At 40.1% G+C, this 26,248-nt stretch overlaps 1 protein-coding gene across 5 annotated transcripts in view; it reads left to right on the top strand.

The window, feature by feature from the left end:
* Positions 1-26,248, top strand: part of ATRN (attractin) — a 176,590-nt gene that overhangs the window by 103,273 nt on the left and 47,069 nt on the right. For all 5 annotated transcript variants that reach the window (XM_003316779.6, XM_016937358.3, XM_009436735.5 and 2 more), the window contains 9 exons: positions 1,006-1,196; positions 4,556-4,775; positions 6,319-6,504; positions 7,073-7,306; positions 13,585-13,722; positions 16,893-16,986; positions 18,791-18,843; positions 20,338-20,432; positions 23,326-23,404. In XM_003316779.6, the coding sequence (XP_003316827.2) occupies positions 1,006-1,196; positions 4,556-4,775; positions 6,319-6,504; positions 7,073-7,306; positions 13,585-13,722; positions 16,893-16,986; positions 18,791-18,843; positions 20,338-20,432; positions 23,326-23,404 (1,290 nt within the window). The remainder of the gene's footprint in view (positions 1-1,005; positions 1,197-4,555; positions 4,776-6,318; positions 6,505-7,072; positions 7,307-13,584; positions 13,723-16,892; positions 16,987-18,790; positions 18,844-20,337; positions 20,433-23,325; positions 23,405-26,248) is intronic.

A 26,248-nucleotide genomic window follows, 5' to 3' on the forward strand; every position in this document is an offset into this window, starting at 1 on the left:
CTTCCTTGTCTCTGCACAACATCTGAGCTTGTTCAGGGACGTTGGTTTGGACCAGGCCCTTTTTGAATGTCCCTTGGAAGTTTTTGATTCAGCTTGCAGAGTGGGACTCTTTTCTATATCTCAGTGTGTCTCAAATTTTAAGGTACAGGAAAAGACCTGGGAATCTTGCGAAAGGCATATTCTGGTGCAAGTGTGGGGTGGGGCCTAGAGTGTGCATTTTATCTAGTCGACTGCTACACTGTGAGGAGCAAGTCTTTGTCTGTTCTTAAATGGTCTCTTTCCCATGGTACCTTTCTTTTATCTCAGTGACTGTTACTGTTAATGAACATGTTGATGTCTCCAAAGTACTTTGGTTCTGGTGAAGTTGCTTTGTTCTTTCATTGTCTTCCAGGAAGCATTCATAGCTTCTGTGCAGTACCTTGTGTGGGTTCAGGATGATCACAGGTAGCAGATTACAAGCTTGTCTTGTATGCTATAGCCATATCACTTGGGTTGTTTCTCAAGAAGGACCTTCTCACCTTGCTTTTGGGATGCTTTGTACACTTGATTGTACCTTCCACCTGATGATATGAAAACAGTGCAGCTTTTGGAGACTATAGATTTGTTAATTCCTTGATTCATTTCCATTCTTGCAGTTTTTACCCCAGCCCTCCAATATGCATATTCATTTGTCTGCTCTGCACTTAGGATTTTAGTTTTCTAATTGTTCTTCAGAAGGAAGTGTACCAGTCTAATATTGGCACCAAACTGGTGTTTTCATCTAAGACATAGGATAAGTGACCTCAGAATATGCTTTTTAGGATCCGGGAGATATCACCAGTAAACATTTTAAAATTCTTGTATTCTGCATTTGGTCCTTAATAATGTGTCAGAGGCTCCCACATCCTAATGAAGTACCTAGAATTTAAATTAGGCCATTTCGGTATTCAGTAATTTGAACTCATAATACAGTAGTTTTGTCTGATTTCTAAAATTCTTTTTTTTCTCTTTTCCCCTTAATGAAAGAAAATATCTGTGGCATTGGCTGGCATTTGGTTGGAAACTCATGTTTGAAAATTACTACTGCCAAGGAGAATTATGACAATGCTAAATTGTTCTGTAGGAACCACAATGCCCTTTTGGCTTCTCTTACAACCCAGAAGAAGGTAGAATTTGTCCTTAAGCAGCTGCGAATAATGCAGTCATCTCAGAGCATGGTGAGTTAAAATCCTCAAAACTTAAGTTTCTGGTTATCCACCTTTCTACCAAGGGCATGACTGCAGCTTGCATGTGGAAGGCTGTGGATATGTGTGACGTGCTTGGCAAGAAGGGGAGTGCTGGTGAACGCAGCCTGAGGGACTGTGGGTTTGTGCTGTCAGAGTCTCTTCCTCTTAAAATTTTTAATACTTTGTATATATAAGATCTATGAATAATTATATGGGGGATGAATTGTAACATGTATATGTGTAAATAATCTGGTGACATCAGTAGATGATTTCATACCTGTTTTACCTCTGGATTCTGCTAGGGGAGAAAGAGACGTCACTGATAATTAGCTAGGTTGGATTAAGCCACCTGAGTTCCTTGGAGTTAAGGTATTATAATAGTGCATAAGACTGTATAATTACCACTAAGAAATGTACATCTCAGCTGGACGTGGTGGCTCACACCTGTAATCCCAGCACTTTGGGAGGCTGAGGTGGGTGGATCGCCTGAGGTCAGGAGTTCAAGACCAGCCTGACCAATATAGTAAAACCCCGTCTCTACTAAAAATACAAAAATTAGCCAGGCATGGTGGTGTGTGCCTGTAATCCCAGCTACTCAGGAGGCCGAGGCAGGAGAATTGCTTGAACCCAGGAGGTGGAGGTGGCAGTGAGCTGAGATTGCGCCACCGCACTCCAGCCTGGGTGACAGAGCGATACTCCGTCTCAAAACAAAAAAAGAACAGCAAAAAAAAGAAATGTACATCTCCTTGGGTCTTTCATAGCCCAGCCATCTCAAAAGAAGAGAGCACCTTCTTGTCAAGAATTTCTAAGCCCAGAAAGGCTCAAGTTCTCTGCTTGTCCACCCAGTGCTCTCAGGGGGCTTATAGTCAATATTCCATGATCACATTTTGTCATTTTTAGTCTGGAGTCATAAATTGTGATCCTACCGTCAGTTAAGTAGACTCAGAACAAAGCTCTTTCAGCAGTTTCAGCTGTGGTACAGAAACGTTTAGTGGAAATGTTCTTACCAAGCAGGGAGGAGTTGAGGGCAACACTTCCTTGGGTACAGCCTCCTTCATGTGAAGGTATGGAAATGTGGCCTGGGTCTTGGCTGCCTGTGGCCTCTGTGTACCACCTATAGGGCCATTCTGAGACTGGTAGGAGATGCCCTGTATTTAGTTTTCTCCAATTAGTCCCTTTTTTCAGTGCAACTTAGATAGGGTATGGACACTCAAATATTGGTGATATATTCTTAGTGTGTTTACCTCAGGCTACTGTGACCACATTTGATATTTCATAATATTTTGATAGCTTTTTCACATTTCAGAATCTCCATTGGTGACTGTCTCTGTTGTTTCTCTTTCCATGTCCAAATGTGGGTCTCTTCCAGCATTCCATCCTTGGCTGGCAGCTGACCTTTCCCATAGTTATTCACTCCCTCAGAAAATGGATGGCACCCAGCTTTGCTTATTACCCTGGTGTCTCTAACAATGACTCTCAAGTCCACAGAAGTTAAAAGGGTTCAACCAGGTGGCCACAGATATACTTCTGGTACCCTTTCTCTTTTCCTTAGGTTTTCTAACTCTAAACGTTTCTGGGTATTCTAATCTGCTGTGGCCACGTTTATGAAGCAGAAATTCACAGTCTTAATGATAAGACTGACAGATGAGAGACAACTGAAGTGTAATGTCCTTCCACAGCTATACCTCTAGATGTAGCCCAGTTAGTAGAGCCCAGATTTTTATGGAAAAACAAGAAAGGACACCTAGCCTAACCCTTAGGACAGAGACTGGCTGGTAGAAAGCTGGAAGGAGGTGACCCCTGAAGGTGAGAAGGAGTGAATTAGGATGTCGAAGAGGGAAGGGCTTCCTGTGCATTAATTAGTGCCCCCATCTGTGACATGTAGAGGGAGATGATTAAGGGAGTGGCTCTTTGAGTGAGCTGCAGGTAAGTTTGCATGGTTGGCTGCAGGCTGGATGGGAGGGGATTTTTATAGTTGAGCCTCAGGAAGGAACCAAGGCCAGACCCTGCGAGGCCATGGCTACAATAGTAATGGATTTGAATTGTATCATGAAGGCAAAGAAATTATTGAAGGGCCTTTAAAAAGTATTTTTAATTTTCTTTCTTTCTTTTGGATCTATTTATTTTTTAGGTCTTTTAGTGGGCATGTGTATTTTTTCCTCTCAAAAATGGAAATAGGCTGGGTGTGGTGGCTCCTGCCTGTAATCCCAGCATTTTGGGAGGCCAATGAGGGAGGATTGCTTGAGCCCAGGAGTTCAAGACTAGCCTGGGCAACATAGGGAGACCCCGTCTCTACAAAAAGTTTTTTTAAAGAATTAGCCGGGCATGATGGTGGCACATACTTGTAGTTCCGGCTACTTGGGAGGCTGAGGCAAGAGGGTTGCTTGAGCCCAGGGGTTTGAGGCTGTAGTGAGCCATGATCATGTCCCTGCACTCCAGCATGGGCAACAGAGCGAGACCCTGTCTCAAAAGAAAGCAAAGGGAGGGAAATACAGTATATCTTTTGTTTTATAACTACCAAAATTAGGAATACTTACCATTTCTTGGCTAAACTTTATATTTTGATTTTTAAAACTTGTTAAAAATTGCAATGAGAAGGAAATTTCAGGAGAGCAGAAGACAGACTGTCCCAGGTGTCACTGTCCTATTATTCCCTATAAAATCCAGTGCCAGGATGGATGAATGGATAAAGCAAATGTGGTATAAGTTGAATATCCCTTATCTAAAATGCTCTGGACGAGGAGTGTTTCGAATTTTAGAATATTTGCATTATACTAACCAGTTAAGCATCCCTAATCTGGAAATCCAAAATGCTCTAGTGAACATTTTCCTTCAGCATCCATCATGTTGGCACTCAAAAAGTTTTAGATTTTGGAGTGTTTTGGATTTCAGATTAGGGATACTCAGCCTGTGTTTGGGGGTAGCCATCTCTTCATATAGACATTTCAGAACTTAAATACTGCTTTGCTATAATTTCTGTGAATTTTTGATATATTATCTTCTCTGAGCTACATTTTTATCCTTTATAAAATGGCCATATTGAAGTGATGATCTATCCTAATCTACCATGGCTGAGTCAAGGGATAAAGAGGTTTTCCTGTGTCTGTGGGGTATACTTAACTTGGTGGTTTTTATCTAGAAGCTTGTTTTGGTCAAGATGTTGGTTATATTCAGGCCAGGCATGGTGGCTCATGCCTATAATCTCAACACTTCGGGAGGCCAAGGTGGGAGGATCACTTGAGCTCAGGAGTTTGAAACTAGCCAGGGCAACATGGAAAGACTCCATCTCCAAAATTTAAATTAAAAAAAGATACTATCTGTATTCATAGTTGTGTCTCTTTTGCCTTTAGTCCAAGCTCACCTTAACCCCATGGGTCGGCCTTCGGAAGATCAATGTGTCCTACTGGTGCTGGGAAGATATGTCCCCATTTACAAATAGTTTACTACAGTGGATGCCGTCTGAGCCCAGTGATGCTGGATTCTGTGGAATTTTATCAGAACCCAGTACTCGGGGACTGAAGGCTGCAACCTGCATCAACCCACTCAATGGTAGCGTCTGTGAAAGGCCTGGTAAGTTCACAGGTGAATTAGGTGGTATTCAGAGTTTATTGTGAGAGAAACCATAGGAGGCATAGTTCATTGCTGAGATGTGTGAAGTAGTCATGAAAACAGATGAAGTACTGGTTTCAAGCATGCAAAGAAGAGTATAACCCAGATTTCAGAAGCAGAAGGAAATATTCTGGGACCCTGAATAGTTTTAGTTATAAGCAAAACTAAAAATAACTAACACTACTCGAAGAAACTGATATCCTAATTAACAATGAGATTGATAGGTTTATTGACCAGAAAAAGTATTGAGAATTGCTCTGAAAAGCAAATTTATTGGTGTTGGCAGAGAAATGCTGTGGAAGAAAAAACAAAAAAGGAAAATAAAAACAAAGAAAAGATTAGTAAAGCAAGCAAGTGACTGCAGGGACAGTGTTCAGAAAGGTAGTGTCAACAGGGAGAAAAATGATGAGAGCAGTTCTGTAAGCGAGGACAGAAGCAACCCAGAACTACGCGAGAGCTGCGGGAGAGTACTGAGCAGACAGACACTCGGAGTAGCTTCCCAGCTTTCAGTCTCTCTGGGCTACATTTTGGCTAACTAAAGGCAGGCCCAGGGGTAGCTGCTGCAGCATGAAGACAACTCAAAATAAGCCTCCTCCTCCTGCAGAGGCACTCACAAGCAGTCGGTGGAATTGTGGGTTATTTTGGGAGGCCGGACTCCATTTGCATTGTGTCCAATTTTGGGAAAGTAATTTGTCTGAGGAATTACAGAGGTATAGGAGAGAATTCATAGCATTGTAGATTTCTAAATATTGATTTCTAAACTTCTCTAGGGGAGCTGCCCAGCAGCCTTTCAGAATTCTGAATCCTTTGTTGAACTTAATGAATGCCGTGGACCTTCTTCCCTCCAAAATTGCAAACATGAGATTTTACATATTCAAGTGGATTGTAAAACCCCTAAAGTTCATCCTGGGTCCCCAAATTCTAAGGGGCTTACAGCCCTACTTTTATGGAAAGATTCACTGTTTCCTCATCTTTGTCCTTAATGCTCTTTGAAAAGAAAATTTATTTTTTCCACAAGTGTGTAAATACACTTGACTAAACAGTACTGGATGACTTTTATTGTTTTCTATTTTCTCTCATTTAATTGATTTCATGGCACATTAATGGGTCATCACCCACATTTGAAAAGTCTTGGCTGGGCACAGTGGCTCACGCCTGTAATCCCAGCACTTTAGGAGGCCAAGACGGGTGGATCACAAGGTCAAGATATCAAGACCATCCTGGCTAACATAGTGAAACCCCATCTCTACTAAAAATACAAAAAATTAGCCAGACGTGATGGCGCACCCCTGTAGTCCCAGCTACTTGGGAGGCTGAGGCAGGAGAATCACTTGAACCGGGGAGGCGGAGGTTGCAGTGAGCCGAGATTGTGCCACTGCACTCTAGCCTGGAGACAGTGAGACTCCGTCTCAAAAAAAAAAAAAAGAAAAGAAAGAAAGAAAAGTCTTTGACCTTAGCGGACATGGTGGGAGCTCTAAGTGTCTCTCTTGGGTTTCATTCCCAGCAAACCACAGTGCTAAGCAGTGCCGGACACCATGTGCCTTGAGGACAGCATGTGGAGATTGCACCAGCGGCAGCTCTGAGTGCATGTGGTGCAGCAACATGAAGCAGTGTGTGGACTCCAATGCCTACGTGGCCTCCTTCCCTTTCGGCCAGTGTATGGAATGGTATACGATGAGCACCTGCCCCCGTAAGTGAAAAAGGGAGCCCTAGGCACTTATGCATGCCCTCTGTATAGGCAACAACTCAGCCATGAGGCTGTGCTGTCAGCCTCTGAACATTTTAGAAACAAGACTGGACATGACCCCTGCTCAAACCTGACCAGAGACTGCCATCGAGACCTTGCTGCCTATTGAGAACCTTCATACAGAATCAGGCACATTGACAGTAAATAAATGTAGGATAGATCACAGAGTACAGAAATAACTTGTCCAACTTCAGTGTCATATTGCTCAATCCATGTAATATCTCCATATCTGAATTTCCTAATTTGTAAAGTAAATACTTTCCAATAGATAATCTCTAAGGTCCCTTTTGCCTTCAACATCCTGGGATTGAGAGAGGAGGGAAGGGTCATCTCTGTTATGTATTGGGCAAAATACTGGGCTCTTTACATTCATTATCTCTTTTAAATAATCAAGACAGAATAATATTTTTGACTCAAGCCAGTTGAATAGTCTGTTTAAAAAAATGTAATTTAAATACAGTGAATTCAGATCTACCTGTGATAGTCAATTGCAACTTTTTTTTTTTAATAGCTGAAAATTGTTCAGGCTACTGTACCTGTAGTCATTGCTTGGAGCAACCAGGCTGTGGCTGGTGTACTGATCCCAGCAATACTGGCAAAGGGAAATGCATAGAGGGTTCCTATAAAGGACCAGTGAAGATGCCTTCGCAAGCCCCTACAGGAAATTTCTATCCACAGCCCCTGCTCAATTCCAGCATGTGTCTAGAGGACAGCAGATACAACTGGTCTTTCATTCACTGTCCAGGTAAGATGCCTTGCATATCCAAATTCAAGTGTTTCACTACCGATTTATGAAGAATAAAACCTTGAAAGCTACGTTGTGTATATGTAACTCCCTGCCCTCAGCCCCTTTCCTTCCTCCTAATGGTTGGTACAAGAAGGAATAGACCAGCAGCTGGTCCAAGGCCTGACCTGGACCTGCTGAGAGTGGTGGTGGGTTCCTAAGAAACCAATTCTAAGAAATTGGCCTTTGATTCAGACTTGAAGTGACCACTCAGCAATGTGTCTGTGGGCTTCTAGAACAGTTGGGAGAGGCTGGGCTGGTGCAAAGACTCCTCAGAGATTAGCAGTCAAGAACTTCTCTAAGAGCCTGCCATTGACAACAGGGCTCTTTGTGAGGACTTTGTAAGGGAAAGTCCACTGTAAACAAAGCTAAAAGGGCAGAGACAGACTGGGAGAAAACACCTGCACTGTATGTAACAACTGATGATCATCCAGAATATGTAAACTCCCACCCTCCAGGGAAAAAATAAGAAGCTAAATGTGAACCCAACAGAAAAAGTGGTTATTGGAGATAAAGAAGCCATTCTCAGAAAAGGAAATAGAACAGGAAAATGTAAACTAACACCAGGAACCAATTTTTTGTCTACTAAACTGGATCAAATTTTCCGTGTTCCCTTTTTTCCATACTAAGATATGGGGGACCTGCAATTCTATTTTTAATCTACTAGGAGTTAACTTTTTAACGAAATATTTAAATCTCTGCTTTTTCATGAATATCACGAATATATCTGGTAAAATGACAACCCAGAGAATGGGAGAAAATATTTGCAAAGTATATATCTAATAAGAATCCAATGTCCAGAACACGTAACTCTTAAAACTCAACAATAGAAAGACAACACAATTAAGAAATGGATAAAGGATTTAAATAGACATATGTCCGGAGAAGAAATACAAATGGCCAATAAGCACATGAAAAGATACTCAGTATCATTCATCATTACCAAGAAATGCAAGTCAAAGCCACAATGAGATACCACTTTACACCCACTGAGATGGCTGTAATCAATAAAACAGGTAATAACAAGTATTGACAAGGATATGTAGAAATTGGAACTCTCATGCAGGTTGGCAGGTCCTCAAAAAGTTAAATATAGAGTTATCATACAGCCCAGCAGTTTTACTCCTAGGTACATACCCAAGAAAATTGAAAACGTATGTTACCCAAAAACTTGTATATAAATGCTTATGCTTATAGCATCATTCTTCATAGCATCATGCTCAAAGCAACATTATTCATAATAAGCAAAAGTGAAAACAAGCCAAATACCTGTTAGCTGGCAAATGGATGAACAAAGTGTTGTATATTCATACAGTGTAATGTTATTTGGCAATAAAAAGGAATGAAGTACTGACATATTTTCTGACATGGATTACCCTAAAAAAACATGCTATGTAAAAGAAGCCAGGTGCAAAAGATTATGCGTTGCATGATGCCATTTATATGAAATGTCCAAAGACAGAAAGTAGATGTTTAGTGGTTTCCTAGGGCTGGGCATGGAAATGAAGAATAATAGGCATGAGGTTTTCTAGAGTAGCTGCAGCATTATTTTCTGACATGGATTACCCTTAAAAAAATGCTATGTAAAAGAAGCCAGGTACAAAAGATTATGCATTGCATGATGCCATTTATATGAAATGTCCAAAGGCAGAAAGTAGATGTTTAGTGGTTTCCTAGGGCTGGGGATGGAAACAAGGAATAATAGGCATGAGGTTTTCTAGAGTAGCTGCAGTATTATTTTCTGACATGAATTACCCTAAAAAAACATGCTATGTAAAAGAAGCCAGGTACAAAAGATTATGCATTGCATGATGCCATTTATATGAAATGTCCAAAGGCAGAAAGTAGATGTTTAGTGGTTTCCTAGGGCTGGGGATGGAAACGAGGAATAATAGCATGAGATTTTCTAGAGTAGCTGCACCATTTTATGCTCTCACCAACATCATATGAAGGTTCATGTCTTTCCACATCCTTGCCAACACTTGTTACTATCTTTTTAATGAAAACTGTTCTAGTGGATGAGAAATGGCATCTCACTGTTGTTTTGATTTGTATTTTCCTGATAACTAATGAAATTGAACATCAACTTCATTAGTTAGCCTTTTGTATATCTTCTTTGGAGAAATATTTAGTCAAATTCTTTGCCCATTTTTCAGTTATGTTGTCTTTTTTATTATTGAGTTGTAAGAGTTCTTTATGAATTCTGAAGTCCCTTATTGGATATATTATTTGCAAATACTTTCTCCCATTATATGGGTTTCTTTTCACTTTCTTAATATGCCTTTTGAAATCAAAAGTTTTCAGTTTTGATTAAGTTCCATGTATCAATGTTTTATTTTATCCCATGTGCTTTTTGGTATTGTATCTAGAAAATCAGTGCCCAAGTAACCCAGGATCACATAGATTTGCTCCTAAGTTTTCTTTGAAAAGTTTCATAGATTTGTGTGTTACATTAGGTCCTTGATCCATTTTGAGTTAATTTTTGTGTATGGTGTGAGGTAGGGGTCCAAACTCTCTTTTTGCCTGTGGATGTGGTCCTGCACCATTTGTTGAAAAGACTTTTTTTTTTTTAACCATTGAATTTTCATGGCGCGTTTGTTGCAAATCAGTTGACTGTGAATCTAGGAACTTTTTTCTAAGCTCTCATTTTTGTGCTGTTGACCTATGTTTCTCCTTTTGCCAGTATTACACTGTTTTGATTACTGTGGCTTTGTATAAGTTTTAAAATTGGGAAGGCTAAGTCCTCCACCTTTGTTCTTATTTTACAAGACTGTTACAGCTATTCTGGGTTTCTTGCATGTTCATATTAATTTTAGGATGAGCTTGCCATTTTCTGCAACAACAAAAAGCCAACTGGTTTGATAAGGTTTGCATTGAATCTACTGACCAATTTGGGGTGTATTGCCTGTTTGTTTGTTTGTTTGTTTGTTTGTTTGTTGAGAGAGGGTCTCACTCTGTCACCCAGGCTGGAGTGCAGTGGTGCTATCTTGGCTCACTGCAGCCTCCGCTTTCCCAGGCTCAAGTGATTCTCCAGCCTCAGCCTCTCGAGTAACTGGTACTACAGGCATGAGCTACCAACACCCAGCTAATTTTTATATTTTTTTAGAGACAGGGTTTCGCCATGTTGCCCAGGCTGGTCTTGAACTCCTGAGCTCAAAGCAATCCTCCTGCCTCTGCCTCCCTAAGTTCTGGGATTACAGGTGTGAGCCACCACGCCTGGCTCTTGCCATCTTAACAAGGTTAAATCTTCTAGCCTATGAACCTGGAATGTCTATTTATTTACCTCTTTACTTTCTTTTGGCATTGTTTTATAGTTTTCAGTGTACATCATTGTCTTGTTCCTTTTTTTAGGGGAAAATAATTCAGTCTTTATTAAATATGATATTTATTTAGTTTTTTTAATACATGCCCTTTATTGGGTTGAGAAAGTTTCCTTCTAGTTTTTTGAGGGTTTTGTAATGAATGAGTGCTAGATTTTGTCAAACACTTTTTCTGTGTCTACTTAGATGATCATGAAGTTTTGTTCTTTATTAATACTATGTATTACATTAATTAAGAATGTTAAACCAGTTTTGCATTCCTGGGATAAAGCCCATTTAGTCATGATGTATACTTTTTTATCATGATGTATATTTTTAATCTGCTGTTGGATTCTATTTGCTAGTTGGGGATTTTGTGTGTACATTCATGAGGGGGATATAAGTTTGTGGTTTTCTTCTTTTGTGATTACTATCTGGTTTTCATAGCAGGGTAGTACTGGCCTCCTAGAGTAAGTTGGAACGTATTCCTCCTCCTCTATTTACTGGAAGAGTTCGTCAAGGATTAGCATTAATTCTTCTTTAGATGTTGATCGAATTCACCAGTGAAACCAAATGGGCCTGGCCTTTTTCTTTACAGGAAAATTTTTAATTATTAATTCAATCTGTTTGTTATAGATCTATTCAGATTTTCTTTTTCTGAGTGAGTCAGTTTTGGTAATCTGTGTTTTTCTAGGAATTTGTCTATTCTCAGTAATCAAATTTGTTAACGTACAGTTCGTAGTATTTTCTTTCTTTTTTTTTTTTTTTGAGACAGAGTCTCACTCTTTCACCCAGTCTGGAGTGCAGTGACGTGATCTCTGCTTACTGCAACCTCCGCCTCCAGGGTTCAAGTGATTCTCCTGCCTCAGCCCCCCAAGTAGCTGGGACTACAGGCGCACGCCACCACTCCTAGCTAATTTTTTGTTTTGTTTTGTTTTGTTTTGTTTTGTTTTAGTAGAGACAGGGTTTTACCATGTAGACCAGGATGGTCTCGATCTCCTGACCTCGTGATCTGCCTGCCTTGGCCTCCCAAAGTGCTGGGATTACAGGCGTGAGCCACCACGCCCGGCCAGTTCATAGTATTTTCTTGTAGGTTGCTCTTTAGCAATATGTAGTCTCCTGTTTAACCTGTTAACGATGTTTTTTTCTGTCTAATTTGGTTTTATTATTCTTTTACATTTTGCAAGGGCTCTAAGTATTGTGAGGGTTTTTTTTTAAGAGCTTGCTCTCTTATATTGTGGATGCAATAATTTAAGCCTTATTGAATGTACTAAAATTCGTATTTTTCATTCTCTCATATTTCTTGCATTAACCCTTCCTTCAGGATTTGTTGCTGTGCGTGTTTATCCTGGTGGTATTCGGAGATTGAGAGTTTTCTTATACTGGTTAATCCTCAAGGTTAATTTGTATTAATAACTAAATGTGTAGATCTGTCAATATTGGTCAGTGGTTGGGTGTGCTGAGCTGTTGTGAAAGTGTGGTATGATGTCCTGGAAAAGCTAGCAAGCCAGCCTCAGGACACTCCAGCTCTGGTCCACTTAGACTGTTGTTGACTGGTGTGCGCATCTCCCTCATTGGAAGAAGGAAGGAGCAATAGACCTGGGTGGCTGGGTGCAATTAGTGTGTTCATGGGTGTGGCAAGTGCCTCCCAGCCTTGGGTGGTAGGGCCACCTAAAGATAGCTGGCACATTGCCTTGAGTTTTCTTTCATTCTTGCTTGCTTGCTTGCTTTTATTTTTGAGATGGAGTTTCACTCTTGTTGCCCAGGCTGGAGTGCAATGGTGCTTTCTTGGCTCACTGCAACCTCTGCCTCCCGGGTTCAAGCGGTTCTCCTGCCTCAGCCTCCCAAGTAGCTGGGATTACAGGCACCTGCCACCACCTCTGGCTAATTTTTTGTATTTTTAGTAGAGACAGGGTTTCACTGTGTTGGCCAGGCTGATCTCGAACTCCTGACCTCAGGTGATCCACCTACCTTGGCCTCCCAAAGTGATGGGATTACAGGCATGAGCCACCACACCCAGCTGAGTTTTCTTTCAAACACTCAAATACTAACAGGTGCATAAACAGAACAAGTACAAGGCTATGGAAGGTTGCCAAGATGGTGAAAAACTGCATCACACTGATCAACCAAGGCAGATCTGAAGAATCAGATTTTGCTTACAGTGCAGGTTGTGCACTATGTAAATGTTTCCCCCATCCTATTCCCCCCTAGAGTTCTGCAGTGCACAGCCTGTGCAGCTGTCCTGAGCAGTCCTCAGAGGTCCAAGCTTCATATACCTTTCTAGTTGTAAAGCCCTATATCCATTAGGAGTCTTAGTAATCCCACTTGTGGAAATGTTTATCTGTAAAGATGGTTATTTTTCTAATAATGAAAAATGTAAAGCAAACTAAATATTAGAATATAAGGGAATGGTTAAATAACTGTTAAGATTCATCAAAATCATTCTACCATTTGAAGTTTTGTTTATAATTGATGAAATAAGGTGGTAAAATAGTTGTGATCTAAGTTAAGAAAGGTGAATATTAACATGAACATAATTGTGCAAATTATGTTCTTCTGGTATAGAAAAATACCAGAAGAAAATATATCAAATGTGAACAGTGGTCTCTGAGTGGTTGGATTGTATATGATCTTTCCCCATCCTTCTATTTTTTAAATATACTGTCATGAGCATACGTTATTTTTTAGTGAATAACAACAAAAAATATTTTTTAATATCACTATGGGCTTTCACCTTGCTGTGATACATTTTCAATTTTCCTGGACTAGCTCTTCTTTGATATTTTTTATCTTATTTCTCAAATTAGTTTTTAGTGGGCCAGTTTTGGTGATTTATCAAAGATAAATTAACTACAGAGATAGTTGCAGATAAATCTTATTGAACTTAACTACATGCAGTTCTTCCATGGTACAGACCCCTTGAAACTCTTTTTCTTGCAGCTTGCCAATGCAACGGCCACAGTAAATGCATCAATCAGAGCATCTGTGAGAAGTGTGAGAACCTGACCACAGGCAAGCACTGCGAGACCTGCATATCTGGCTTCTATGGTGATCCCACCAATGGAGGGAAATGTCAGCGTAAGTCAAATTGGTCAGGTTTACTCATGGCAAATCGGTGTGGAACACAGCACTTCTATTTGACTTGAATATCTAGGAGGAAAAAAGCCACTTTGTTTTGGATACCACATTTCTTATTAAATCATATTGGTCAGAAGCTCAGCTGAGCTGGAAGAAAGAACCAAGGTTTCAGTGTAGCTGGTTAAAGCAACAAGCCAAAAATGTTAGAGTCAAGCCTTTGACCACATTCTGCAGTGGTATAAGCAAGGGCCCAAAACCAGAGAAAGTGCCAACTTCCCCTGTTTCCTTTCCTCCCATTGAACAGGGCACAGGTCAATAGTCAGAGGGATCAGCTCAGACATGGGAGTCTTGGGGCTCATCTCACTGAGGCCCGGACAAAAGGTTCCAGCAGTATATGGACACTAAGGTTGTGGGAAGGGCAAGGTGTAAGGGCTAGGACTGGGAAAGTCCTGGGTTGGAGTCAGAGTTAGGAAAGTGTCTTCTGAATTCCCCCTCCTCCCCCCATCAGGAGGCCTTGGTGCCTGAAGAAGACCTCAGCCCAAGGCCTCAGATAGGGAGCCTGGGAATGAAGGCTCCAGGGCTAGGAATGTAAACATGTGAAGGAGCGTGACCCATGAGGTAGACCTGAGTCCTTAACTGCACCTCTCTCAGAGCCCCACACTTAGGCCCACCTCACAGGTCATGCTCTGCCAGGTAAAGCCTGTGTCATTGCCTGTGGTCAGGCCTGAAAAATCACACACAGGCTTTTTAACCAGGAGCCAGACTCCTCAATACTTATAGTGTATTTTAAAGGTTTAAATAGTCCCGTGTTGGCTGGGTGTAGTGGCTCACGCCTGTAATCCCAGCACTTTGGGAGGCCAAGGCAGGTGGATCACTTGAGGTTAGGAGTTTGAGACCAGCCTGACCAACATGGTGAAACCCCATCTCTACTAAAAATAGAAAAATTAGCTGGGCATGGTGGCGGGGGCCTGTAATCCAAGCCACTCAGGAGGCTGAGGCATGAGAATTGCTTGAACCTGGGAGGCGGAGGTTGCAGTGAGCTAAGATCATGCCACTGCACTCCAGCCTGGGCAACAGAGTGAGACTCAGTCTCAAAAAAAAAAAAAAAAAGAAAAAAAAAAAAGTCCTGTGTTTCCCCATTTGTGTCAAATAGAAGCCTGCAAGCAATAGGACATTTTATTATGAGAACAAAAATTATGACAAGTGATATTAATGAACTGCTTTTTTTATTCTAGTTTCCAGCCAAAAAACATAATGAGTACTATAGTCGAAAGACTTTTCAAAGTTCTGAGCAGGAAAAGTAAACAACATAGGGAAATCTCTACCTACTCCCCAGATCCCAACTCCAAACTCTTTGGCATGGCCCTTCAGAATCTGATCTGATCCAAGACCAGCCAGGAGAGAGGCAGGGTTCTAGCTGTGTGTCCCTTACTCTCCCTGGGGTTCAGTTTCCTCCTAATAATAGGGTGGTTGTTAAGATGAAAGCAGAGCAGCACATGACACATGTTCCACAGGATACTAGTCAATACTCAGTAGATGTGGGCAATTCTTATTACCCTTCTAATGCCATTCCCCACTACTCCTAAGTAAAAGTTCTTGCTCAGATTAAAAGGTATTTGGTGAAAATGTTTTCCCCACTCTTTGTGAATAGACTTAATCCGTTAGACAGTAACCAGAGTACCTAACAGAGTGGTGGAGTGTACAAGGCATTGTGCTGTTAGCCACTCAAGACACAGGTGCTTTTATTATCCCCAAGATCAAGTAAACTGCCGTCTCACAGTGAGATGTGGCCAAGCTAAGAACCACGCCCAGTCTGTGCTGACCTTAATTACTTGGCTGGTTGTGCTTCCAGATGCCATCATACCCACATCAGCAGCTGCTATCTAGAAGCATCACATTTTCCTCTGTGAGATCTACAGGGCCTGAGTACAATTTGCCTTATTTTTCAGAGTCCTAATCCACGGTAGAAAGCGTGGTGTTTATAGAATACTGCAGATGGCACCAAGTCTTTGATGTTTTCTTCTTAAAATTGTATAGTCCTTAGGTAACGATAGTAGCCATGATTTCTTGAATGCTTACTGTGTTTGAGACATCATATACATATCATCACAAACACCCCTATGAGATAGGTACTGTTGTTATCCCCATCATGTGGACAAGGAAGCTGAAACTCACAAAGGTTAAGTAGCATTCCCAGAGTGACAGAAGAGCCAAGTAGAGGACGCTGAATTCAAACCCAGGCAGATGGACGTAAGGCCTTTGCTTTTCACTATACATTGCACACCTTCCCCCAGTCTCAACAGAGCCAAGTGTCAGACACTCATGATTCTGACTTCAGCATCCATTCTGTTAATCTCTGCACTATTCTGTTTTATAGTTTTCTTTGGGTGATTCCAAAGGATTTATTTTTAAAGCATACCTCTCTCCAGCTGAATGCCTTTCATTTATTCACCAGCAAAACAGGGTATAAAGTGAAAAGGTGTTGACCAAAAAGGCTTTCACTTTTTTCAACTGGAGTATAATATTTATCACAGCTTGTATTACGTTGCATGATAAAAGGAGAGATGTTGAGATGGCCAGATGAGGGAGATGGGAAGAGCTATTTTCTGTAAAGGCAAAGGAAAAGGTGAAGCAAGGGTGGTGTGTCCTGAGGGCCCCTAAAGCACTGACCTTGGCATTGGATCCTGGTTCTGAGCCCTGCGGTGATTCCAAATGTGGCCATCGTGGAGAAGGCACCTCAGCCAAGACCAGCCCTCCTTCAGAGGACAGTCACCTCCAGAGCACCTCCCTAGGGGCAGCAGCTATGTCTGTGTCCCCACACCCAGCACCTGGCATTCTAGAGATGCTTCACAAATATTTATTGAATGAATGAAAGAATCATAGCAGTGAAAAAGAGAGTCTATTGAAAAGATCAAAATAGTCGTTGCTTCAGAAGGCAGTGGGTACCAGCATTCACTTTCCTCCTGTCCTTTGTTTGGTTCCTTTAATGTTACCTATACATTATTATCATTAGCTGAAAAATCATGAATCTTACCCATTGAATGCTCTTACTTTAATCTGTCTTTCCTACTGAACTCAATTCAGATAAAATTGCTTGTTTTGGAAAAAGTCTCCAATAGTCAGAATTTTTTAAGCCGGTTGTGACCTCTGTTCCTTTTTCTTCTCTGCAGCATGCAAGTGCAATGGGCACGCGTCTCTGTGCAACACCAACACGGGCAAGTGCTTCTGCACCACCAAGGGCGTCAAGGGGGACGAGTGCCAGCTGTGAGTACCATACTCCCTGGACCACCAGGGAGGACCAAGAGGCTGTGCAGCTGCCTGAACCCCACCCTGAGAGCCACCCACTTCCCTGTGTCTTGTTGCTGTGGGCTCTGAGGGATCCCTGGGTTGATTAGTTTGAAATTTTGCCCATTCTATTTCAGACAGGTCAGTCCCCAAAATGAGGAGGTTGTCGAGTTAGCAGCAATTCCTTAATGGCTCTTGAATTCAGATTTTTGTTTAAATGATACTGACATTTCCTGGGTTGTCCATTTGGAGTAGTCATTTTAACTTCAGCAACTACTTGATTTTTGTCATGTCAAGAGATTATACTCTTTCCCAAAGAGTAGAGATGGAAGAGCTGGTGTTTTGGTGATGGCATTTATTTGGCGTTTGGTTGTCTGATTGTGGAAATGATCCTCTTACCTTTAACATTTCCCATTACTCTAGCATTTTCCTTGTTGAAGCATGTCAGGCATCTTCCTGGAGAGGGTTTGAAGTCCCCATCCATGAGGATGCAGGTGCAGCAGCATCAGGCACGTTTAAGGTTTCAGACCTGGCCCTGCCTCCACTGAGCAAGGTGCTCTTGAGGCAAATCACTGTTCCCCCCATCTGTCAGTAGTGGGACTAGCAGTAATTGTTTTTGGTGTCCTGGTAAGTTGAAACAGGAAGGATAGTTCCTCCATCAATGTATACCGGGCTGTCTCACTGGGAAACCTCATAAAATGCATGTATCCGCATTTACTCATTCTCAAGAAAAAACTTAAAAAGTGTTTAGTGTCAAAACACTGAGCTGATTAATCATTGTAAACATCATTATTTCTTAAATAACAGTAGTAATAATGCCACCAGTGATTGAGACATCATTGCTGGTGCTACTCAGCAGGGTTTGGTCTGTCTGCTTTTTAGTTTATATCTGCATATATGTTTACTAGTTTCATGTTGCCCTAAAGCCAATATGTGAAGAAAAGTCTAATCCAAGGTTAAATTTAACTTTTAGATCCACATTCCCTTAAACAGAAAAATGTCATCGAGCAAAATTAATCACTCTTACCCTCAGTTAGCTGATGCAACAAAGACATGAGGTGGCATCAAGTAAGACTTTCAAGTTCCTTCGAGATCGCAGATGTAGGCAGGTGCTGCTCATCACCCTGGCTAAAGGGACACAGCATACCTGCCTGGGAAAGGCCGTTACCCACTTCCCGCCCTTTCCTCTTCACGCATAGCTGTTGTGTTTACCTAAATGCTTCATGAAGTGGGAGGCTGGGTTTTGCTGATGTTTATAGATGATCTGTATGGGGAAATTGTTTTCTGAGTAGAACATATTTTTTTTCTACAGACTGGTGAACACTTGTTCCAGGGTTTAAAAAAACAGTGATTCTTGGTATTTAGTCTTCTCTCACTTGTGTTTAAAGAAGAGAATTAGTTTATCCAGGGAACATAGGAAAGAAGTAAGAAATTAGTATTTGAAAAATGTTTTGACTGCACTTTTAGAAGAATATGTAGTCCACACAAAATTGAAAATGTTTTTCATTATAGTAAATAGGTTTATTACATTTGGATTTCTCTCATTGCTTTGGCAAATGCTTGTCAGTTGTCCTCATATAGTTGGTGTGTGAACTGCTGAGCAGTCAGTATTGAAGCGTTCATGCATGCTCTTCCTAGACTGCCTGAGCTGAGTTATGGTGAAGGATGCAATTATAATGGCTCCAGACTATCTGTACTTTATATAAAAGGATCTGTTTGGTTTTAAAATGAATTCAGTTTCTGTTTTAAATAGCAGTATAAAATAGTCTTTTTTCCCCCCCAGATGTGAGGTAGAAAATCGATACCAAGGAAACCCTCTCAAAGGAACATGTTATTGTAAGTGGTTTTGCAATTCTTATTTCTAGAAGCAAAGTAGTTCAGTAAAACTTCATTGTTTAAACTGGTTTGAGAATAGTAAGTGCTGTAAGACTATAGCAGCCACCAATGAAGTGTTCCCAGACTTGATATGTTTACATTCTGTTAAGTTTACTACATATAGGAGCACTGTTTTAAGCTGTTTTAATTGTGTTTGGGGTTAACGTTAATGTGTCCATAGCAGATAGCAGGAGAGGGTAGAGAGGCATGCATCTTTGTCTTTCCACATTTATGTTCTCTTAAAACTTTACTTTATTTGCCATTACCTAGTTGGGGTCATCATATTTCGTGTTTTAGGATGTAGATCAAAAACAGAATTCTTACAATATGATTGAACTTTTTGTCATTCTGTCTGGAACTGATTTGTGTTAACCACCTTGAGGTGAAAGGTGAGTCTGACAAGGTGACCATGTTTTTATGGGTAAATGTGTTTTCTCTTTATGGGAGAATCCACATGGTAGACCAGAGTACGGGACCAGAAAAAAGGAGTTAATGTTATGGCATATCCATTGTAATTATATACCTGCTGTACTGGGTTGAATAACATCCCTTCAAAATTCATGTCCACTTGGAACCTGTGAATATGACTTCATATATGTATGTATATATATATATATATATATATAACTTCTAAAAGAAAACAAGAGAAAAACATCTTGACCTTGGGTGGGGAAAAGTTGTTAGATAGGATTCTAAAAGCATAATTCATAAATAAAAAGTAGACTAATGAAACTATATAAAAATTTAAAACTTGTAGGAAAAAACCATCCAAAACATAAAAGGCCACAGACTAGAGAAAATACTCACACATCATCATATATTTGATAAAGAGTTTATATCCAGAATACATGAGGAACTCTTACAACTGAATAAGATGACAATTCCAGTTAAAAACAGGCAAAGATTTGAAAAGACATTTCATGAAAGAAGATATTACAGTGGCCAATAAGCACATTAAAAACTACTTAACATCATTCGTTATTTGGAATGGAGATATTAAAACCACAGTCAGATACAGCCCTAAAGTGATTAGAATCCAACGCTAATGCCATGGCTTTGTAGAAGACAGTGGTAATCTCATGTCTGCTTCTGCATTCAGTCTGTTGCAGTACATCTTTTTGGTTAAACACATGAAAAAAACCTGGCCTTACCAGGCATGCAGTTGGAAAAGGGTATAGTAATACCCTTTTAATAGCCTTTTCAGATAATTATGGATGTTACTTGATATTATGCTGAAACTGGACAACTGGTCATTTCTTTAAAGCGGTTTGATGGGTTAACCCAAATAAAATGATACTGCCCACAGACTTGATTTTCTTTGAGGAACCTGGGTACAGCTGAGTTAAAGTGCTTTCCTCGTTACTTAATTTATAAGAAAAGCAGCCTGTATCTCTAAAGACCTGTTCTATTTTGTGTGTGTTTAGTTTTTAAATATGCATTTCTTTCTTTCCATAGATACTCTTCTTATTGACTATCAGTTCACCTTTAGTCTATCCCAGGAAGATGATCGCTATTACACAGCTATTAATTTTGTGGCTACTCCTGACGAAGTAAGATTTTTTAAAGTCTTCCTATTTTGTTTTGAATTTGTATGGATCTTTTTCTTGGTCATTATGGATGGACGTACTGCCTTAACAGTGCTCTCCAGACTGGAGTACACGAGATGATCTCTAGAGGTATAGGAAAGAAATGTTAGACTCTACGTTATCTCCTTTCCACATAAAAGGCAAAAGTGATGTTAATAAGATTTACCAGGATCTTAGACACAGACTGACATTGATTCCACGCATACTTACTCTGCCTGTCAGCCCATCACGGCCTCATACAGAAAGGGGACTCCACCATCAGAGGGCAGATAGCAGAGCCTGGGTTTACTCTCTCAAGAGTGACCAGAGGCTTAAAGACACTGCTGATTGAAATGCCAGTGATGCAGCCCCAATCAGACAGCAAGGGAGGGGACACTTCTGCTCCTAGAGTGAGTTCTTAGCCTCATTAGGAGGCAAAACAGCAAAGGCTTAGTCGGGTGCATTAAGAAGTTAGCCAGGAATAATTTAAATTGTTAAAATATGTATGTAAAATGTGGATTTTTTTTATCTGCTGTCATTAACGATGAAGCCCAACCTGCCTTAAGGTGTTTCCTAGTGGTAGAAGGAAGGCCACACTGCGGGACATTTAAAACTGAAACATACAGAACACGAAGATGCACCTGTACAGTTTCTTCAATGAAATATAAAGTCATGCAGTACCCACTTCAGTATTTAAAGAAATTTTGCTAAACATAATGGTAAATTATTTAGGAACTTCCTTGGAGATTTTTTACTTCTCATGAACATACACAAAGCCATTTACCATTACAAAATTCCATTAACAATAAATGTGACAAATAATACATGGAAAACAATATGGCAGTAAGACAAAGTATATTGCTTTGTCAACAAATGTTATCTATAAACATTGCTAAATTTAATTTTAAAAGTAGAACAAAGTCTATAGTGTGGTATGTTTACTATACAAGTAAATGAAAATAGGATTTGTTTCTAATATTCTATTTCAAAGATAAAATTAAGAAAAAATGTACTAGAAAAGATACATTCTCAAAAGTAAATTGCTTTTTAAGTAAAAATAATAAATTAACTTTAAATGAATTATTTTATGGAAAAACTATAGGTATTAATATATCATTTGAGTGGCTGTATTGACTGGAATTTTTTTCTTAACGATTTTAGAATAAGATTTTAACAAAAGTACCATATATGAAATGTATTCACTGCCTCATAAGCAAGCGTTTGAAGTGCTCAAAATCTTTCAGGATGTACTTGATGCCATTAATGTCATTAAAAAAATAAATATAGTAGAATCTTTGTAATACTTCTTAACCAGGTGGGAAGCAACCATGAAAGTATTTGGACCTTTCTGGATTTCCCAGTTTATCTTATGACAGAATACTTACTAGAGTTATCCAAATGCATATGTTCTGTCCTCTATAAAAGCACAAGCATTTTAAGTTTATTGATTCTTTCTGTGGAAAGACATATAGTTGACCCTTGAGCAATACAGGTTAAAACTGTGAGGATCCACTTATACGTAGACTTTTTTCAACCAAGCGTGGAATGAAAATACAGTATTTGCAAGACGTGAAACCTGAGTATACAGAGGGTGGACTTTTCATATGCAAGGGTTCTATGGGCAGACTGCGGACTGGAGTATGTGTGGATTTGGGCATGCTCAGGGGGTCCTGGAACTGATGACCCACGTATACCTAAGGATGACTGTAATTGTTAGTTGTGTGCTGCCAGCAAATACGAAATACAAATAAGTAAACACTTGAGCTGTCCTTTCAAGATGAAGGTGAGGTCTTACCAGTAAATGAGAAGGTAAATGCTTTGTGAGAGAAACTTCTGGTTTAATGATCACATTTTAAAAATAGCTGTTTGGAAATGTTTCCATTGTTGTGATTTTGTGCTATTAAAATGATCAAAACAACACCCTTAAAAATCTTATTCTAACCTCTCAAGATCTTTTAAAAATGAATAATTTCAGTACAGTCGGATGCATCTGTAAAAGATAAAAATATAACATTGATTAGTTTGCAAAAATAATTGTTTGACCCCAGTTAAGAGATGTACTAGTCAAATTTCAGTTTGACTAATTATTAATGTTATAATTTACCTAACATCACCAACAGTACACTTCCTCCATTGGCTTAACAGATTCCTCAGCAATATCTTTATTAGTCATTAAGACCAAGGATCAAAATAAATTAAGTTAGATTAGCCCTGTGAAGTGCTATATCTCTAAGTGGTAGACAAGGTTTTCAAAACTAAGAAGCCATACTCAATCATATTTCTCTTGAAATAATATTTTTAGTAAGAGAAAAATATTTTTCAAATCATGAATATAAAATTATTTTTTAAATTAAGTACATTTCAGCTCTATATGCCTTTTTTAAAGGCTGTTTCCAGTTTTGGAGAAGTTTTACACTGTATATAATCTATGAGTTTAGAATTATATGGGTTTCAGTTATAAATAAATATAATTTTGGGCACTTGATCAAGTGTTTTATTGGTAGGAGTGAACTTCAGACATTTGAAAACAGCTGCCCAGAGAATCCTTAGGAGGGTGATTCCCCAACACAGGTCAGAAGATGCAAATCATTGTGCTCTGATAGGGGTCTTTTTAAGAGGCACTTTCTCGTGCAGTTAGGCATTTGATAAAGCATTAAATTATGTATACTTTAATGGGAGGGAATAAAATTTTATTGGCATATATTGCTTGTATTAAGGAAAATTGGTTAGAAATTTTGCTAACTCTTCTGTGAGTTTCTCTAAAGACATCATAAAATGTTTGTGATTAAGAACGTTTAGAGGAGTAAACTTTATTGCTTTATTTTAAAATCTAGAAATTGTTTTAATTAATTTTCTAATAATTTGTACCGCTCATCAGCAAAACAGGGATTTGGACATGTTCATCAATGCCTCCAAGAATTTCAACCTCAACATCACCTGGGCTGCCAGTTTCTCAGGTAAAGACATACCTAGAGAAGACCCTGCAAATGAAGGTGTGGTAGATTAAGAAATGTAATATAGGAATTGAGAAAGCGAGCTCAGGAGACAGATTGGTTTGAAACCCACCCTTGCCACTTACTAGCTATGAGACCTTGAGCAAGTATCTAAATCCCTCTCTAAACCTTAGCATTATTTTATTCATCTGTAAAGTGAGGATAATGATACTTACCTCTTAGAATTGTTGTATAGATTAAATTAGGTTATACCTACCAGAGCTTGCTGTGGTGTCAGGCTCAGTGTGTGGTTACTACCCTAGCCCACCACCACCATTTCTGTTCTTGCTGTGGCCACTGGCACTACCATCATTGTCTACATCCGTGCTTCGGAAGTGAAAAATTCAAATGATTCGTTTCAATAAATGAAAACATTTTAAATAAAATGAGATTTTAGTAGGTGCAGAGAAATGTAACTTGGGAATTACATCAAGCTCTAAAAGCACAGCTCTTGCTGTCTGCCTTACTGTGATTCACTGAAGATCTACTGTATAGAAAATCTAAAGAAATAAAGGATGAAGGCCAAGTGCTGTGGCTCATGCCTTTAATCTCAACACTTTGGGAGACTGAGGCAGGAGGATTGCTTGAGCTCAGGAGTTTAAGACCAGCCTGGGCAACATAGTGAGACCCTGTCTACAAAAAAAAAAAAAAAAAAAACACCCAGGTGTAGTGACTCATACCTGTAATGCCAACTACTCAGGAGGCTGAGATGAGAGGATCACTTGAGCCCAGGGGTTGGAGATTGCACTGAGCCATGATTGCACCATTGTACTCCAGTGTGGGCAAACAGAGCAAGATCCCATCTCTTTAAAAAAAAAAAAAAAAAAAAGAAAAAAGGATAATCACTACTTAACTTGATAACTCAACAAGTAGATATGGGTTTGAAATTTGTCCATTAAATTTACTTGCACCGTGCTGTTAGGCAAGTTACTTAAGGTTTCTGAGCCAGTTTCCTCCTGTATAAAGTAGGATAGTAAAAACACCGTCCTGGCAGGGCGTGATAGCTCATGCCTGTAATCCCAGCACTGTGGGAAGCCAAGGTGGGCAGATCACCTGAGGTCAAGAGTTTTGAGACCAGCCTGGCCAACATGGTGAAACCCTGTCTCTACTAAAAATACAAAAATCAGCCAGGCGTGGAGGCACGTGCCTGTAATCCCAGCTACTCAGGAGGCTGAGGTAGGAGAATCGCTTGAACCTTGAAGGTAGAGGTTGCTGTGAGCCGAGATCACGCCACTACACTCCAGCTTGGGTGACAGAGTGAAACTCCATCTCAAAAAAAAAATAAAAAAACACCTTCCCAAGTAGAGTGATGTGAGAATTAAATGAGATAATAAATGAAGTACTCAATATAGTGCTTGAAATGTGGTAAATGGTAACTATATTTTATCATTATTACTATTACAATACTGGGTTTTTTAAAATCAAAAACACAAACCAATGAGATTGATGCAAAATAAGAATATTGCCTTGTGCATGCCACTTACGTTTATCATCTTAAAACATTGTGTAGAATTTGAGAAAAGTTCAGAAACTCTCAATGAGGAGAGACTTTTAAGAAAAAGTCTGAATTATCAGAGTATTTGGAGAAAGGCAACATCTCCAGGCATGTGAAAGATTTGCAATGAGCTGGGTGGTGGCTCATGCCTGTAATCCTAGCACTTTGGGAGGCTGGGGCAGGTGGATTACCTGAGGTCAGGAGTTCAAGACCAGCCTGACCAACATGGTGAAATCCCGTCCCTACTAAAAATACAAAATTAGCTGGGTGTGGTGGGGCGTGCCTGTAATCCCAGCTACTTGGGAGGCTGAGGCAGGAGAATTGCTTGAACCTGGGAGGCGGAGGTTGCAGTGACCCAAGATTGCATCATTGCACTCCAGCCTGGGCAACAAAAGCGAAATTCCATCTCAAAAAAAAAAAAAGATTTGCCATGAGTGTCTCAATGAAGACGTGATAATGTGGGCTTTAGTCACAGGGTCTAACTCAGACATGGAAAAAAGTCCATTTCATTAATCTTTATCGGCACTTGAATTCCTGGCTAAGGGAGAATGTGGAACATTGAAGGACTCTCTGGGAATAGGATGGAGTTATACCAGATTAGGGGGACTTAAATACTGTGGTAGCTGGCGGTAGAAGGGAGGACTGAGTGACCCCTTGAACCCCTCCTCCCTGCTACTGTGGGTTAGGCAGTGTGCGGTACATCAGCATTACTGGCATGGGAGTCTGGCGCATTGCCAAGGAGGTGTAAAGGGGAAATGCAAAGGAATTGAAGTGGTGTGGGCAAAGTGAATGCCAGTGCTTGTTAATAGGATTCTAGTGGTATCTGTATTTTCATGATCATGTGTGTCACCTGTTTGGGGGTGGGGCAAGGGTGGAAGGGAGTTACATGGATTCCTGGTAAAACCATTTTTCTTTCTTTTTTTTTTTTTTTTTTTTTTTTTTTTTTTTTTGAGACGGAATTTCGCTCTTATTGCCTAGGCTGGAGTGCAATGGCGCAATCTTGGCTCACTGCAACCTCTGCCTCCCGGGTTCAAGCGATTCTCCTGCCTCAGCCTGCTGAGTAGCTGGGATTACAGGCATGCGCCACCACGCCTGGCTAATTTTGTATTTTTAGTAGAGACGGGGTTTCTCCATGTTTGTCAGGCTGGTCTCAAACTCCGACCTCAGGTGATCCACCCGCCTCGGTCTCGCGAAGTGCTGGGATTACAGATGTGAGCCACCGCACCCGGCCAGTAAAACCATTTTGGTTAGGGGCATAGGCTTATATCAGCCTGCCCAGCTTTAAATCTTATCTCCATTTCTTGTTGGCTGTG

This window comes from Pan troglodytes, chromosome 21 (assembly GCF_028858775.2).
Source record: "Pan troglodytes isolate AG18354 chromosome 21, NHGRI_mPanTro3-v2.0_pri, whole genome shotgun sequence".
NCBI classification, from domain to species: Eukaryota; Metazoa; Chordata; class Mammalia; order Primates; family Hominidae; genus Pan; species Pan troglodytes.